At 30.8% G+C, this 17,988-nt stretch overlaps 2 protein-coding genes across 2 annotated transcripts; one reads left to right on the top strand and one right to left on the bottom strand.

The window, feature by feature from the left end:
• Positions 1-4,088: 4,088 nt before the first annotated feature.
• Positions 4,089-5,299, top strand: LOC135953362 (late histone H1). Its single transcript, XM_065503241.1, has 3 exons — positions 4,089-4,213; positions 4,270-4,823; positions 4,892-5,299. The coding sequence occupies exons 1-3, from the start codon at positions 4,150-4,152 to the stop codon at positions 5,297-5,299; spliced, it is 1,026 nt and encodes a 341-aa protein (XP_065359313.1). The 5' UTR covers positions 4,089-4,149.
• A 4,326-nt stretch (positions 5,300-9,625) lies between these two features.
• On the bottom strand, positions 9,626-11,669 carry LOC135959007 (integrin beta-2). Its single transcript, XM_065509995.1, has 5 exons — positions 11,587-11,669; positions 11,379-11,512; positions 11,170-11,305; positions 10,780-10,920; positions 9,626-10,152 (listed from the first exon to the last, which is right to left on the bottom strand). Exons 1-5 carry the CDS (start codon positions 11,654-11,656, stop codon positions 9,626-9,628), a joined length of 1,008 nt encoding a protein of 335 aa, XP_065366067.1. The 5' UTR covers positions 11,657-11,669.
• Positions 11,670-17,988: the final 6,319 nt, after the last annotated feature.

Raw genomic sequence — 17,988 nt, 5'->3', positions numbered from 1 at the left:
TAAAAATTATATAAATATTACAATAAAAAAAAGACATAAAAACTGTTAATGAAAAAAAAAAAGTAAAATGCTGTGCTTTTAATTTTTCGTTTTTAAATAAATTCACTTATTTTGGTGTCTGTAAATCGAATCTACATGACTTACTCGATTTACTTTCAAGTTCTGTTCTGAAATCCACTTGATTTCAAATCACTAATTTTATTAAATCACACGTGTGATTTGTGCCTGTTTTGTAAATCACACATTTTAGTATTTTTCGATGTGATTTTAAAATCTTAAATCACAAGGAAATATTAATCACCCCTATCGGCAATAACATGTGAAATTTTGTTCCCATGAAATATTCATTTCCCTCTAAGGGAAAATTGCTATCGGGAATATCACGATGAACTTTACATTCACAATAGTTGATTTTGTTTGTAACAGCTGTTTATTGTTTACAAAATTCCATCTAAAAATTTCACAACAAGGGGAATTTTTTCACGTGAACAAAGTTGATGAACGAAAAAAGGAAAAGGGAAAATATTTCATGTGAAATATTTATTCGCGATTTGATTAAATCTGTATTTAATCAAAATTTTTACTTGTCAAATATACAAGAAAACATGAATTTTAATTTTGTCGTTTACAACAAAAACACTCATACAAAAAATAATTCACTTTTTTAAAAACTGATAAAACTATCAGGCCTGTCACACATTTTGTTCGGAATGTTTTCAATTCTGTACTTTTTATTCCGATCGATATCGTTTTAGGTTCTTCAGATTCCGTTTAATTTATTAACTCCAAAAATATTTAATAATTCTATATTTCTGATTTTGATTAAAAATTTTAGAAAAACAAACAATTACAAAGAAATATCAATTCCACTTTGAAAACTGAAAGTGGTTTCATTCCAAAAGAAATTTTCGTTTTACTTTTCCTGAAGAAGCAAAATACGGAATTAATTCAAATTTCGATCGGAATTGAATTCTGTGACAGGCCTGTATATGAAAGACTAATGAACGGCGCATATTTTGTGTTACTCAGTTCAAAACACCCGGATTTTGAGTTATGACATTGTTGCAGCAAATGAGCGATATGTAAATGATTAAAGAACTCATCGAATTATTTAAATTACAAATTTCTCACAAAAATCACAAAATTATGTACACAGAACACCTTTTTGTGGTTTAAAACCAATTCTATAAGATGTTATATGTAGTAGTGAATGATAAATCGATTACGATTATGGTCGACAATCGATTTTCAGGATCTAACAACTATTATTTCGTGATCGATTATATACTCCGATTTTTATGCTGTAATCGATTTTTGATAACGATTAATCGAAATAGAAATAAAATTCCGGAATTTTTAGTATTGTTTACGTTTTTTGCTTTCATTGAAATTTGCAATATACATATGTATAAATCTTCAGCTGACATCGGAAAATATCCACGGAGGACCTCATTTTTTAATGCGTAACTTTTTCAACATTAAGAAATTTTTATAAAAATTGCTACGAAATTTTTTACATAAAATTGTTGTCAAATATTTGCCGTTACGGTTTATAAAATGAGCACCTCAACATAAAGGAGTTATAATACTCTTCCAAAATATGATTTTAATCCGTAATTATAGCGTATATGGGTCATTTGCTATAGTTCAAAAAATGCAGGTCGATTATTAAAAATTCTATTATTGGGTTCGTTTAATCGACTGTAAAAATCGAAATGAAAATGGTTGATCGAAAAGTAGAAAATCGATTATTAGCTTTTCATACCATTCACTAATATGTACAAAAACGTATGATTTGCACAACATCGATTTACAGAATAGGTGTGATAACTTTTAAGTATTTTTTTGTCCCTCCTATGCCATTTATAGACCGATTTTTAATAGCAATCTAACCGGGATCATACACGATACATATGAGGAGCCGCAGAACAAAAGTTACTTTTTTGCATCTTTCACAAAATCTATTTAACGCTGCGTTTACACATGCAAGTAGATTGATGAAAGTTGATAATACGTATTATTATCGAAAATGTCGAAAATACATCGAAATGTCTACAAGTTGCTTGAGCGTTTACACATGCAAGTAAAAGTTCATTTTGTAAATGTTAGCGAAGGAGAATGATGTCTTCAAAATGCCACAAATATAAGAATATTACAGCTAATTCGATAAATAAACCTTTTATATATCAGCATTTGTTATTTTTAAGTCCATTTGCGGCTTGAAACCAAATTTTATTATTTTTATTCATAACAATAAAGTGTTACCATGATATTCAAATATAAAAATTTCTGGGGAAAATGTTAGGTTAACAATTTTTATAGATATTAGTAACAATTTTATTTATTAAAACTAATGAAATTGCTATTTTTACGAAAACGATAAGCATTAGTGGTCATTTGTACTATTTTCTTTTACAAAAATACATAAAATAAGTTAAAAATATAATTATTATTTTACCACCTTCTGATAAATTTTTTAAAAGCTATTTATTGGCAACTCTATTTGTCATCACTTGTATGAAAGTGTCGAAAATCACTGTCCACCTAAATTCAGTAGGCAGTGAGCTGCAAGTGGCTGCATGTGTGATTGTGTTAGTGCGTATGTATGTATTGTGTTTTTCGAACTGTTACTTGCATGTGTAAACGCTAGGTAAGTCTGCTTTTACACACAGCAAGTTTACTTGAAGCAAGTCTCTTCGATTCCCTTTTAAACTTGCTCGACTGTTTACACACAGCAAGTCTGTGTTCAATTTTGTATGTCAAAACCTAATAGACGCCATAGTGAAAATGAGAAAACAAAAGAGAATTGAAGAGACTTGCCAGTACAAGCAAGTGTGTACCCCTCTTCTTTCTTCTTGCCTCTCTCTCCTATAAACTCTAGACTTGCGCAAGAAAACTTGCCCTGTGTAAAAGCAGACTAACGTTTGGTAAAATCATCACTAAGTTTTTAATGAATCATTAGTAAGATTTAGCTTAACTTCTATAATTATGCGGAATTTAATTTTTAATAGCTTCATTATGTGCAATTAATTCTGAAAGCTTTTTCTACTATTTAGAATCATTCGGGGTTGTCATAGAATCCAATCATTGTCGGAATCGGTTTTGAAAACGACAGAAAAAGGACATTGGTCTCGTGAAATTGAAAGTTATTCGTTTTATATTCGATCTAGAATTAAATTCCTTATCGATTAAAAAAAAAATTAAATTGGATTTCATAAGTCAAATGTACCTTTTTTGTCGTTTTCAAAACCGATTCCGAATGAATTCTATGACAACCCCGATAATGAATAAACAAATTCACAAAAACATGAGATTTATTCATTTTAATCCAAAATTTTAAAAATTGGTTAACCAAAATTTTAAATTAACGGGTTTTCGAAGAAAAACCAGTTTATTCGGTTAACCGTTTTATAAACACTACTATGTTCGAAGGATATTAAACCTTCGAATTTTTAATATTAAGCATCTTAATAATACCATTAAGAAATTCAAATTTCAAGTCTTTAACCTACTACACCATTTATAATTTTATTTCTGAAGTTTCTATATGTATTTCATACATTTCTAATCGTATTTCAGAAATTTTCATTTGTATTTCAGAATTTTTAATTTATACTTAAAAATTTTCTAATTGATTTAAGAATTTTCAATTGACTAAGAAATTTTTATAGACCAAATTGAAACATTTACAATATTTTTCCAAAAAAAATTTTACAATAAAATTAAAAGTCGTTAATTTTATTATGAATTCATCAATGAATGAATTCTATTCAAACCCTTAAATGAAGTGAAATAATTTGTTTTTTTCTAGGTTTTATGGAATAAATACCTAAGCTTTAATTGAATTAATTACAATAATTCGAAGTTCTGTTTCTGTCTAATTCAGAACATCATACTCATCGAAAAATGGGTACAATTATGCCCAAAAAAGTACTTCTTTGCATCGTCCTGGTACCTATTTATAATTCTTATTTTAAGGCCTGTTTTAGAACATAACATGTTTATGATTTTGGGCTACAATTTAAATAGATACCGTTAATTTTACTTGTTGTAATTAATATATTTTAGTTTAGTCTGAATTTGTCAAACCAGTGTGTGAGTCTCAGTTGTAATTTTATAAACATTTTTTGTCATAATTTAAGCGAAAAAATGAAATTTATTATACAAGTAACCAACGATAGTTCGGAAGATGAAGATGAGGAATTGGATGAAGGTAAATATGTGCACATAAAGTACTGGAAATGATAATGAATTTAACACATTTTTCAGAAGAACAATCACAAGATGAAGGCAATGATAATGAAGCTGAAGGCGAAGACGATGAAGAGGGTGAAGAAGACGAAGAAGATGGCGATGATGAAGATGAGGGCGACGAAGTAGACGATAATGAAGATTTTGTTGATGATAAGGAAAATATTGCTAATAATGCGGCTAAAGTGGCCACACCACGACAATCGTTGGGTGGTGGCAATAAGAAAATTGTGTTGAAAAAGACGGGCTCAACTAATTTGAAAAAGCCCGCTACCGAAAAATTGATTTACGAAGCCATAAAAGAACTTAATGAAAGGCGCGGTTCATCGACTGAGGCTATTAGGAAATATATAATGAATAAAAATCCCGCTGTCGATGAGAAACGCTTGAAAAACCAAATCAAACGTCAAATCAAAATTTGTTTGACTGATGGTACATTGGTGCAAATAAAACGCTCCTTTAAATTGACCAATAAGCTTGAGATGAAGCAAAAGCAACTGGAAAAGGAAAAACAAAAAGCTAAGAAGGAAAAAGAAAAGGAGAAGAAAAAACTGGCTAAAGAAAAGGTAAGTGTAAAATAATTAGGATTTAATAAAAATAAAAAATAATTATTTGTTATACAAATTTTATTTTATTAAAGAAACCGCCAAAAACCGAAAAAACAAAAGAGGAAAAAGCTGTCACTAAAGAAAAATCTACCGAAAAGCCCAAAAACAAAACTAAAACAACCAAAAGAGCAAAAGAGGAAACTACTGATGCTAAAGTTAAGCCGAAAGCTAAAAAGCCCAAATTAGAGAAAGATGGCAAAGGCGCTCCCACGGCCGAGACAAAGACTAGCAAGGAGAAAGCTAAACCAAAAAATAAACTATCACGGAAATCGATAAATTTGGTAGTGAGGCCAACGCCACCTCGTCCTAAAACCATGAAAAAGTCTAAAACTACTGCTGCAACATCTAAAAAGAAAATTGATTTTCCAGCTACAGAAAGTGCACCGGCTCCAACAACTACCACTGCAGTTAGGGCCACTGGTCGGGGAAGAAAGAAATAATTTAGTTCAATGTTGATTTAATGTTATAATTCTGAATGCATTTTATTTACTTAGTTTTAATTTATATTGTTCTTATTTATGTGTATTATTAATAAAAATTATACTTTTGTTTGTTATTTACTGTTCCATTATTTAGTTATTCATAATATTTACCAGTACCGTAACGTTAATTAAAAATAATTCTGATATTCAGGGAAAAGTTTATTATGAAAAAAATTCCCCGGGAGTTTTTTTTCATTTCCCATTTTTCCTATTCATAACCAATGTTAAAAAAATGTTAAGAAAAGGGAAAAAATTCCCGGGAAATTTTTTGAATAGAATTACTTAATTGTTCATAATGGAATTAATTCATTATAAAATTCATTCAACCTTTGAGTTAAATTTTTCAATTTCAATCCAAACAGAATGAAAATAATTGTCTAACCCCCATTAACACGGAGTCTGGTTAAGCCTTAACTGATAGTTATACTGTCGGTTAAAATTATTTTTGTATGAAAACTGTCAGTATAACTATTAGTTAACACATAACCAGACCACGTGTTAATGGGGATTATTTTCATTGAATTTATTTCCAATAAATGTTATAAAGGTATTTTGTAATGGATTTGAATTAAATAAAATGGATTTGAATTGAATTTAAATTAATTCAACCAAGAAGATAAACTTAAGAATTAACACTCTGCTACAAAATAACATTTTTTGTCAGAACTTGAAAAATTACATAGTGGGCATTGTAGGCCTCCTTCACCCTCAAAATTTTAAGTTATTTTGAATAAAGTTGGAATAATTTTATCTTGTAAATTAAAAACTGTACAAATAAGTATTTGTTTGTATAGTTTTTTGTTTATTTTTAATATGCGCTGGTTTAGAAAATACTAAAAAACTTGTTAATGAAAAGTTTTGTTAAAATTTAAATTTTCTTTTTTCGATTTTTTTCATAAAAAATCGTATAGCAGAAACGCATTCTACGGAAAATTTTCCCCAAGAAACCCTAGGTCTAAAATCAAATCCTATCTTGCGCATTTCGACTTTTACCCAATAAACAAACTATTAAAAAAATATATATATACTGAAATATCATTGGATAAAAGTCGAAATGCTCAAGATAGGATTTGATTTTAGACCTATGGTTTCTGGAAGAAACTTTCTTAAAATATTCCGTAGATTGCGTTTCTGCTATATGATTTTTTACTTTTTGATCCTCCATACAAATCGACCCGGCCTAATGTACAAACATTGGTATAAATTGTTATAAGCTTTCATATCAAAATAAGCAATGAAAAGCTACTAAAATCAAAAAAGTTGATAAATTTTTTTTTTAAATATTCGTAACAATACTTATAACTTACAAATGTGTCAAAAAATGCACGTTATTTGAAAGCGTAATTAGTTTTCTTTCTAAACCCTTAAAAAAAATTAAAATCGGACAGAAAATGACTCAGTCGATATGTTGACGAACATCACTGAAAACTGTTTTTTAGAATAACTTATGAAATTGAGGATGTTTCTGAAATTTTTGAACACAATTTGTAATGTAATAACATCTAATTTTTTTTAAACAAATCATTACATGCGATGAAAAATGGATCGATTGCGATAACCCGAGCATAACAGATGTGAAGCCCGGCCAATAATCCAAATCGACACCAAAGCCAAGGTAAATATCTGGATTTGGTGGGAGCAAAAGGGTTTACCCATTATGAGCTGCTGAAATCTGACCAGACCATTACAGGGAATCTGAATCGAACGCAACTGATTTGTTTGAAGTAGAGTTTCCAAGAAACCGAAGAATTGCAAAACGCGGTTTCGGATTTAAAAAATTGAAAACCGATCGGTTTCGGTTTTGTGATAAATCAGTTGATAATATAGGAAATGATATAAAAATTTAAAATTCAAACTTGACGGGGTGTTCAAGAGGATAAAGGAAAATTGGTACATTTTCTTTTCATGTTACTTTTTTAATATATTCAATTAGTTAGCTTATATACATTAAAGTTGTCTAATATGATTCTCAGTAAAGAAATAATCAAGAATAGTGGGCTCAATGGTTTCGTTATTTTTCGTTCTTGAAACATAGAATCAGGAAATTACTTTGTTTTCAAACTTGGCGGGGGTTCAAGTGTGGAAAATTGGTACTTTTTCTTCTAATGGTACTTTTTATTATATTAAATTATTATATTATATACTTATTGTATATACATAATAGTTGGCTGATATGCTTCTGAGTAAAGAAATAATCAAGGATGGCTTAATGATATTGAGGTAACAAAAGCTATTAATTTCGAATGAGCTAGAATCCACAATACAATGAACCAACAAACATGAAGCTACAGATTTGTTCTCCTGAATTAGTATTAATTCACAAAGGGAGAATTAATAGTACTATTTATACCCTACACCACCATAGTGGGGAGGGTATATTGGGTTAGTGCTGATGTTTGTAACATGCTTAAATATTGTCCCAACACCCACCTTAAATTATACCAATCTGAATCACTTTCTGAGTCGATTAAGCGATGTTCGTCCGTCTGTCCGTCTGTTCATGTAAACATTGTAATCAAACTAAAGGTCGCAATTTCAAAGATAATTCGACCAAATTGGGTACAAGCTTTTCTATTGTGCCAAGGACGGAGCTTATTGAATTTGGTTAAAATCGGTCCATTATTTCTCATAGCCCCCATACGATTGCCCTATCTGAAAATAATTAAGCTCTCATTAATATCTAATTTATATTGATATCCAAACCGAATTCTGCACAAATAAGTTTTATATAACCAAATTTTGTGATGATCGGTCCATAATTAATCATAGCTCCCATATAAGGCCCACTTTCGAAAATCTCTTTAAACAGCATAAATCTCTTAAAGATGATGATATTCCAATAAAATTTAATACAAATAAGTTCTATATATACCAAAGTCTTTACACCAAATTTTGTAACGATCGGTCCATAATTAGTCATAGCTCCCATATAAGACCCACCTCCGAAACTTACTGGTTTTTTCTTCTAATTGGGGTGGCGAAGCGCGCCGGTTCAGCTAGTACTCCATACTTTTATCGGATATTTGAAAATAACTATAGGTCTTATTCATAAACCATTTTTAAATTTATCAAAGGTTTACAAATCAAATTTTGAATAAACAACTAAGAGAGCTATATTCGGCTGTGCCGAATCTAATTTACACTTCACCAAATTGTACTTCAAAATACAAATTTAAAATATTTTTAGGTAAACAAATTTATTTTTTCATTTGTTTAAAAAAAAAAAATTTCGAATTGTTATTTAAAATTTTATTTTTTTTTTAAATTTGTATTTGTTTTTTAATTTTTTTTTGTTGGTGAAGAAAAAAATTCGGTTGCAAAGGTCTTTTTTATCTATCATTAGATATCTATATTGTCTATATTAATGACTTAGTAATCCAGATATAGGTCAAAAATCGAGGTTGTCCTGTTTTTTTTCCTTATATCTCAGCCATTTGTAGACCTATTTTGCTGATTTTAAATAGGAAACTTCTCGAAAGCATGTCTGACAGAATTATTGAAGATTTGAATCCAGAAAATATCTGTGGTCTTCAGAAAATTGATTTCAACACACAGACGGACATGGCTTAATCGATGCTATCTATAAGGATTCAGAATATATGTATATACTTTATAGAGTCGGAAAATTATATTGTGGAAATTACAAACGGAATGACAAACTTATTTATATATGCAAACGGTTTTAGGTCTTGAAAAACCGAGGTTTCGGTTACGGTTATAACCTAAACCGAACGCAACTGATTCGTTTGAAGAGAGCATTGGCCGAAAAACATCCAGAATATGCAGGCAGACATGAAACCGTAATATTCCATTATGACAAGGCTAGGCCACATGTTGCAATACCTGTTAAAAACTATTTAGAAATACTTAGTTGGGAAGTTTTGCCGCATTAAGATATTTCCAATCGTTCACGAGCTACCAAATTATATCCAAAATAAAATGTTTGGCTGCACCAATTTTACACATTTTCAATACCAATTTCAGATGTACAGACGGACGGACATAGCTAGATCGCCTAAGAATTTTATAATGAACCATAATATATAAACTTGTGTAGGTCTACGGCCAATATTTCTTTTGGGTGATGAATATATGTAAATTATATATAGGAATAATAATTGGAAATTTGAGTTTATTGGAACTGCTGATAGCTAAACGCGAAAAGATGTTCCAACTAGTTTCAAATAAATACCACAATTATTTTAAATTATTATTCTAAAAACTGATTTAAATTTATTTTTATATGTATTTACACATGCAATTTTTACATTATTATGTTTTGTTTTAAAAATAATTATTTACACGAACAAAAACCACCATCATAAAGTTTAATCCCATTAAAGATTTAATGCCAGCACTGCCAGAACCTTTAACACAATCACTATCGTTGTATGAATAAAAACCCTTCTTACAATTGCATTCACCATAAATACAATCCATTGATTGTTCCGTTTCGTTCAATTGACGTTGATAGCAATCCTCATCAATGCGACAATAATGGCCACGTTCAACAATTGCAGTGCACACTGTTTCCATAACGCCCTCGTCGGTTTTCTTTTCTTCCACAAAGTATTTCTCCGCACATTGACAGACATTTTCCTTACACTTACCACCTAGTCCCATAGTGCCCATACACTGCATATTCTCGATACAATCTTCCAGATATTTTGATGTTCTCAAACAGCGTGAATTATCGACTGAAGCGAAATGTTCGGCTGTACAGACACAGTGTTGGGTGATATTGCTGCATCTTGAATTGGCTCCATATTGTTCATGGCACTGGTCATCGCTAGAGCAAAATGATTTATTGCCTGTTGAGAGAAGATTGAAATTAGATATCGTTGCATGAAATTATAGAAGGTTATTGGGAAATATTTAGCTTGCTTCAGAAATAGATTCAGAATAACTATATAGAGTTAATAAATCGAATAATTTAAAATTAAGCGATTAAATCTACACCCTGATTAATTTAATACCCTAGTATATAGAAATATTGGTCGTATAACCAAAAGGTATACAGGATATATCCCGGGACCTCATAATATTCTAAGACCGTCTAGATATGTGTCCGTCCGTCTGTATGTTGAAAACACGATAGGGTCCATATAAAAAGAGCTAGCTGGCTGAAATTTTCCACAAATACTGTCTGTTGATAAGGTTTGTTTGGTATTGAAAATGGTCAATATCGGTCGATGATTTCTGGCCTCCATATTAATGTATTCCGGGGTGATTATTATTGTTTCTGCGGCAATCCTGATAAAATTTTGCAGAAATTAGTTCTAAGTACTCGGAAATTATACTGTAAACTATGGCGAAAATTGGGCAACATTTGTCCCTAGTCCCCATATAAGGTCCTCCTCAGAAAGAAACTTGGAACATTCATAATTGTAAACAAGATTTGGCACAGCCGAATATAACACATGATATTTTACACTCACCAACTGTAGAAGTACATTTGCCTTCATTATGAACAAAGTGATCCATGCAGCTGCACTGGTTCGATACATGGCAAATGGCATTAAAATCTGTTTTTTGACACTGTGAATCCAGCTCACATTTCTCACCCAATGCAACCATTTCTACAAAAAAAAGAAAGAAAATACATTTATAGAAAAAATCAAGCGTAAAATAAATGCAAATAATAATAATGAAATAAATGACATGAGTGAGACATTTAATTAATTGCATTTAATTAATTATATTTGTGTAATGTTATTTGTAAACCTTTCAGGCAGTTATTCATTCAACCATTCTTACTACTGACTCTGACTCGGTCAATCATTATTCATTCTGTCATTCAATCATTTTGCATTGATGGATTTACTTACTCAGTATGCATCGCCTCTTATCACTGCTGGGCATGTAATCGCTGGCACAATAGCAGACATCCTGTTGCTCATCACACTCAGCATTTGGTTGTTGGCAGGGACATGGTCCACCAATAATATTGTTCACTTTATGGTTCTTGAAATATGCAAAAAAAAGATGAAAAAAAAACCAATGAAATTTAAGTGCAGTAATTAAAACTGCTTCTTACCAGCGGTTGGCATTTAACACTATCTCCATTGCTGGTGGTGCATTGACATTGTTCTTCAATGCACGAGGATTTAATGCCAGAATGTTGAAATTGTTTACATTGCGTTTCATTAAAACAGTTCAGCTCAAGTAGTTCTTAAAAAGATAATTTGTTTTTTAATTTAGTTTCATTTTTTCTTTATTGAATTATATAGATTTCTTTTAATTACCATCACTTTGTATTAAATTTACACAATTTAAAATTGCAGTTAAAATTATTAAAAACCTGTGATTTCTCATTTTTTTCTTTCTTTTTTTATTTATTTAAAGTGTTTGTTTTCTCTGGCCAAACGAAGCTACATAAATGTGAAACTCAAGTAGCGGTGTTTGAAATCTAAAAGGCCACTGACCCTAAAGTAAATGCAGTGGTAATACAGATTCTGCATTAGTTATTAGTTTCATTTACTATACATATTTACTTATACCCAGTTGGTCAAATATTTAGTTATGCTTTCTCATTGAAAATTTCAAAATATTTGCACAATAACCTCTGTGTTGCCGCTTATATTGCATTTTTGAAATTTTCAATGCTTCCAAGATCTACAATTGTTCTTCGTCATCTAAAATTTAAATGCTGAAAATTTTAGCAAAATCGGTTAATGTTTAGATGTTGCATATTTTATTTTAAATTTCGTGTTTTGGGTCTAATATAAACTTAAAATTTTATGCATAGGATAGTTTTAAATTTTACAGATACCCATTTTTGGGCCTTGTGACCTGTTCTCCCACAGAGCGTCGATGATGACAGACCAAAGAAAATTTCAAAACGATCTACTATTGATAGCACTACAATTTATGTTTTGAAGATATGGCCAACTGGGTATGATAGATGGTACTAAGAAAAAAAAGTAAGAAAATACGGAAAGCAAATAAGAAAATTGCAAGTTATAGCGTTTCCGATGTGATACCCTACAGTGGTACGAGAAAAAAAATGATATAAATCTGTAACTTCTAAACCCATAGTCCGATTTGTATGAAACAAATCTTTACATGCGTAAAGAAGAAGTGTTGTCGAGTTTAAGTTTTGAACTTGGACCTCATGAGCCCACCAGAAGCCGGGCATGTTCTATTTTAAAAATGATCCTATTTCTTCGTTTGTGTTCCGATTTCAAAAAAATTACACATATAGAATGTTCTTGCCGAGCACTACATAAAACCTCGTCGTAGCTATCAATTATCTCTTATTGCTTAGGAGATATTCGAATTTGAAAATTAAATTTTCAACATTTTTACCCACCCTACTCCAGTTTTTTGATGACCGCGGTTCCAAATATTTCCCGATTTTTTCCATTTTTCTTTTGTAGGATTAACAACAGATGTATCAAATGTATCATCTGTATCATGTATCAAATAAAGAAAGAATTGTTTAAAAATCATGACTGAATCCAAAGTTACATATATTTGAATTTAAAAAATTTAAAAAGGCGATTTTTCGGAACCCTTTACAAAATAATTAAGAACATGTTGAGCCATCTAAAATAGGTTTCTATATTTTGATATCGACTATGCGATTTGAGAATTTTTTCCCTAAAGTTGAATTTTACAAAAAAAATAGTCGTTTTATTGAATGGACCTGGTCCCCTCGGTATCAAAAATTATAAATTTTTTTCATTTAAAATATTTGAGTAAAGTTAGCTTTTCAAACAGTACAAATTCATTATACATCCTCTTAGAAATTTTTTAGATAACTTAAAAAGAATAAAAGTACTTTTTTCCTAAAAAAAATAGCGAAAATCTCCTTTTTTTAAATTTTCTGGCAACTATGCTCGTAACTATGTTTTTGGAATCATCTTGAATAAAAAAAATGTTAGTTACGAGATGTCCACATGAGATCATCGATATATCTTGTTAATTTTACTATTTAAACAAAACTATGTAACTAGACTAAACTGCATATTTTAAATAGTCCATTTCTACTAAGCACTTAGTACTATTCGAATTGTTATTAGCAGAAAAGAGCGAAAAAGGATTCAATGTTAAAATAAAATTAACTTTAACAAAAATTCCAACAAATGTTCATGCTGAGAAACATTTTATTATTTTTATGACATTCCTTGTGACCTAAATGAAACGGCTAAAACCTTTAAGTCGAATATCATAAAAACCAACTGCTTGCTGTATTATTATTTATTTTTTTTTTTCGTTAAAAAGCAATATTCAATTATGTGAACAAATCTTTAATACAAAACTAAACTGACCTTGCTAATGACGGCTATGTGCGAGTATGCAAATTAAGCTTTTTATGTGGAAACCCAAAAATGGAAAAAGGATTTAATGGTTTAAAAAGGTGTTAGACTGACTGTGCGCCTTAACAATTGACCGACCTTTAATTTTTGGCGATTTGTTTTACTTTTTAAAAATTGTATTTACTTACATACAACATGTAATATTTTATTAACAAATCTTGTAAAGCTATTAAGAACCGTTGGCTTGTTTTTTAACTTGTAAATTTGAATTTAAATTGAAAGAATAACAATGTTAACACAATTTGTTCATGTTTATCGTGGAATGACTTATTTAATATTAAAAAAATGTAGTTAAATTGTTAACAACAAGTAAACACACGGGCATAAATTCTCGTACTTTTGGGATATTAAAGGAATTAATTCTTCATAGTTATATTCACCACCAAAATATTGAGTTTGTTATATATTCTGGGTCCTTATAACCTTCTTAGGCGATCTACCTATGACCATCCGTATCTTGTTGGAATGATATGGCCTCGAGAAAAAAATGTACGGTGATAACATTTTCGCCAAATATTCTTTGTTGGTCAGAAATGTTTGGTATTGAAAATGGGTACAACAGGTGAAGTGGAACCATAGTTATGGGCCAATTTGTGAGACAACTTCCAAAATAGTTGATATTTTTCGAAAATGTTTTGCTAGTTTCTTTAAATATATTGCAAATAATATGCAATTTTGAATACTTTTTTATTTTGATAAAAATATAAGCTCTGTTGAAAATGTCTCGACAATAGGCCCTTTTTGTCGAATTTGTTATAGAAATATTCAAATATTGTCGAGCTATGTCACATTTAGCAATGTGCTGGCAAATACTGGCAATGAAAAATCGTTAGCAAAAGTTAAAAAAGATAAAAAATTATCAGGTATAGTCTCCACTTATTATTGCTTCGTTAAGACAAAATTTTTAGAGATTTTCTTTGCTCACAGAACTATGTCTTGACAATAAACGTCATTAATTGTTATGATAAATATTTGTCAAGTGTAGACAGTTCAAACGATTGTAAGAAAATCTTACAATTGTCAGACAATAAATTTATCTGCCAATAAAAATTGTCAGTTCACACGGTTGTCAGATTGTTGTATTTTGCTTTTCCCGCACTTTTTCATTTCCCGGGAAATCGGGATTAACTTTGAAATTTCCCGGGATCCCGGGAATTCCCCCCTAGAACAAAATAATTTAATTTTAAGAATGTAGACTTCGTTAAAAATCTAAAAAAAATCTTTGGTTTTATAATGTAATTGGATACAAATAACTGACTGACTCGATTTTGGTTATATACAAACCGGTCACCATTTGTATCGGAATTAGCTTCAATTTCTTTAAATTTTGTTTTACCTTCGTTATGTTCCAATTCTGTTAATTAATTTTGAATTGGGAATGTTTCGCTTATTGAATCAAAAATTAAGTAAAGATGTTAATTAAAACATGAAGAAAAAAACATCAGTTCCACGGAAAGTGGTTTTATTCCAACAATTTTCTTTTTACACTTTGTGAAGAAGCAAAATAAATTTTTAATTTGAATAATGAACTTATTAATGGTCTATTTGGGTTAAATCTTTTTTGTTGTATGAATCGTCTGCATTTGTTTTGGAGCTTTAAGCATCTTTTAGAAAAAGAAAAGTTCAAAAAACATCATAAAAACTAAGGAAATATTTCCCGGGAATTCTTGCACAAACTCTAATTGTATCAATGTACTGACAATGCTTTTTCTGACAATGGTGCAAGACAAAAATTTTAAGTTCAGAAAAACCGAAAATCATTTCTCTAGTAAACTTCTTTCTGAAGCAATAATAAGTAAAATTAACAACCACATTTTTTTTGGATCTAGTTGTAAAAATTGCAAATTTATCAATTTACTCTTTTACTACACAGTCGCAGAGTAACGTCATAATGTTGCAAAATAAAAAAAAAATGTTTTTTGTTTGTTCGATTTTTAGAAGTTTAACGAGGATAAAACCCAAAAAATTTCTAATAAAACAACAACTTTTTTGTTCTTAGTGTTTTTGTACATGTTTTTTGTTCGAAGGATTCATTCATATTTGGGCTGGGAAAAAAAGTATGAACAAGTATTTAGTAGAACCAACCAGTAAATGCAGGAATCTTTATGTCCCAGCAGTTTTACAAGTAGTCAATGGAACACTTTAAGACAGTCATTTTCACTAATGTCTAATTAGTTGTCGGACTAAAATTTTTGGATAATTTTACACAATTGGTTACTTTATATATCTCAACTAATATAGCATGAAGTCAATTGTCACATTAGTGTCTCTAAGTAGTCTAGAGTGTAGTCGCTTTAAACTTGTTTGCATTTTAGAAAGTAGCTATTTTACCTACTAGAAGTAATCTATTACAGAAGAAATTGTCAATGTCCAATTTCATCACTAACCCCCATTTTCTCAATCTCTGGTTATTTTTTATCTTCACGATTAGAGTGCTAATCGAGACTGATTTTTGAAAATCCCGGGGATCGGGATTTGGTAAAGAAAATCCCGAAACCTCGGGACGGGATTTCGGGATTTTCGGGAAATCTAAAATCCCGAAAATTATAAGAAAGAAACGTACATAATTATGTCTTTACAATTGAAAGTAAATTTTTATTAGACACTAAAAATCATACACATAGAAAACAGATTCGTAATAGCAACCGAATTTGTTGCCAATCGAATGATTCGGTTGCACACATGAAATTTTTCGGTTCTATCAACAGAAAGTCAGTTGATAAAGAAGAATTTCGGTTGAAACAACCAAACTTTGGTAGCCAAAACTGTAAAATTTGGTCACTAAGATAGAATCATTCGATTGGCAACAAATTCGGTTGCTATCACGAATCTATTTTCTCTGTGTACTATTGCATCTATGGTTTCGTCTGCCATTCTGGAACGAATTTTGTTTCCGACATATGCTGCTGCCGAAAAACATCTTTCATATTGGCAAAACTGTTTGCAAATACTTATAACAAATCTGCAAGTATTTTCCTCTTGTTCCTTCAGAAATAAAGTGATCTATTTATTTTGCAAGTTGCAAATCTACATTATAACTTGGTTTCGTTATTCTTATTTGGGTTTTTTTACATTTATTAATAATATCTTTTAGCCTTTAGGTTAGGTTAGGTTCCATGGGTAGCCACTCTTCAAGCAGCTCACTTGGGTCCATTCAAAACTGATCCCATTGTGATACCCAAGGGGTAAACATCTTGGTATTAATTATACGTCCGTTGTTTCCAGGCTAAACCAACCAGATTCTCTGATGAAAGAGTAGATTCGTCTAAGACTTATCCTTGATAACTCATCTAAGCATGATAGGAATGGTGTTCCGAAGATACGTTCCCTCAGATTTATCAGAGCCGGGCATTGACAGAATAGGTGTGACACCGTTCATCCTCTTCTTCATTATGGCAGCTCCTACAGTAGTCATTATACCGTAGGCCCAATCTCCTAGCATGTGTCCCAATTATACAGTGTCCTGTAATGAAGGAGACAATTAGCCTTATTTGCTCACGACGAAATTCCATAAGTAGATTCGTCCTGCTGGCATCATATACGGGCCAAGTAGACCTCGTTGTAACACAGGAAGACTCATTGGTCCACCTGCTTTGTGCAGATTCATATAGTGTCCGCTGAACAGCCATCTTGCATATAGCAAGGGACCATCTTGCATATAGCAAGCCTTTGAGTAATCGAAATATTTTCATTTTGTTCGAGCTCCTCATCTGAGATAAAATCAATTTCGTTTGAAGAGGATTTAAATTGAGTTTTGTTAGATAACTTACAAAAAAATGTGAAGAATTGATTTTCCAGAGCCCCACTCTAGGAAAACCAAAAATACCGCTTTCCTTTATTAACTATGTTGTAGCAGGAGTTGAGCTTAACAACTTTGCTGAACATCACTTTGCGATATTCGGGCATGTAGAATGTCAAAATGAATGAGAAAGGCACACAAAAATTACAATTTCCCCTATTTATTTATGAAAAATGGGATTTGGAAAATCCCGGGATTTAAAATTAAAAAATCCCAGGCTTCGGGGTTTAAGAAATCCCGAAAACCCCGGGATTTTCGGGAACGGGATTCCCGGTTTGGCATCTCTATTCACGATATACTGACTGTTCTCATACAAAAATTACATTAATTGGAAGTTTATCGTTACGAAAAACGATAACCAGATATTGAGAAAATGGGGTAAGTATATTTGTAATTATTATAAGACAATGATGAATGTTCAAGTCATATAATTTCAGAGTACTTAGAACTTCTCAAACAGTATTCCGAGGGACTTTTGTATTGGGGCTAATAAGTAAAATCATCGGCCGATATTGCCCATTTTCAAT

This window comes from Calliphora vicina, chromosome 1 (genome assembly GCF_958450345.1).
Source record: "Calliphora vicina chromosome 1, idCalVici1.1, whole genome shotgun sequence".
Classification (NCBI taxonomy): domain Eukaryota; kingdom Metazoa; phylum Arthropoda; class Insecta; order Diptera; family Calliphoridae; genus Calliphora; species Calliphora vicina.
The sequence above is the reverse complement of the archived record's forward strand: the minus strand, read 5'-3'. Positions and strand labels throughout refer to the sequence as shown.

Coding starts and splice junctions, on each gene's coding strand:
- LOC135953362 (XM_065503241.1), top strand. CDS start 4,150: ATGAAATTTATTATACAAGTAACCAACGATAGTTCGGAAGATGAAGAT. Junction 4,214..4,269: donor AGATGAGGAATTGGATGAAG/GTAAATATGTGC, acceptor CACATTTTTCAG/AAGAACAATCACAAGATGAA. Junction 4,824..4,891: donor TGGCTAAAGAAAAGGTAAGT/GTAAAATAATTA, acceptor ATTTTATTAAAG/AAACCGCCAAAAACCGAAAA.
- LOC135959007 (XM_065509995.1), bottom strand. CDS start 11,656: ATGAGAAATCACAGGTTTTTAATAATTTTAACTGCAATTTTAAATTGT. Junction 11,513..11,586: donor AAATTTAATACAAAGTGATG/GTAATTAAAAGA, acceptor TATCTTTTTAAG/AACTACTTGAGCTGAACTGT. Junction 10,153..10,779: donor CAAATGTACTTCTACAGTTG/GTGAGTGTAAAA, acceptor TTCTCTCAACAG/GCAATAAATCATTTTGCTCT.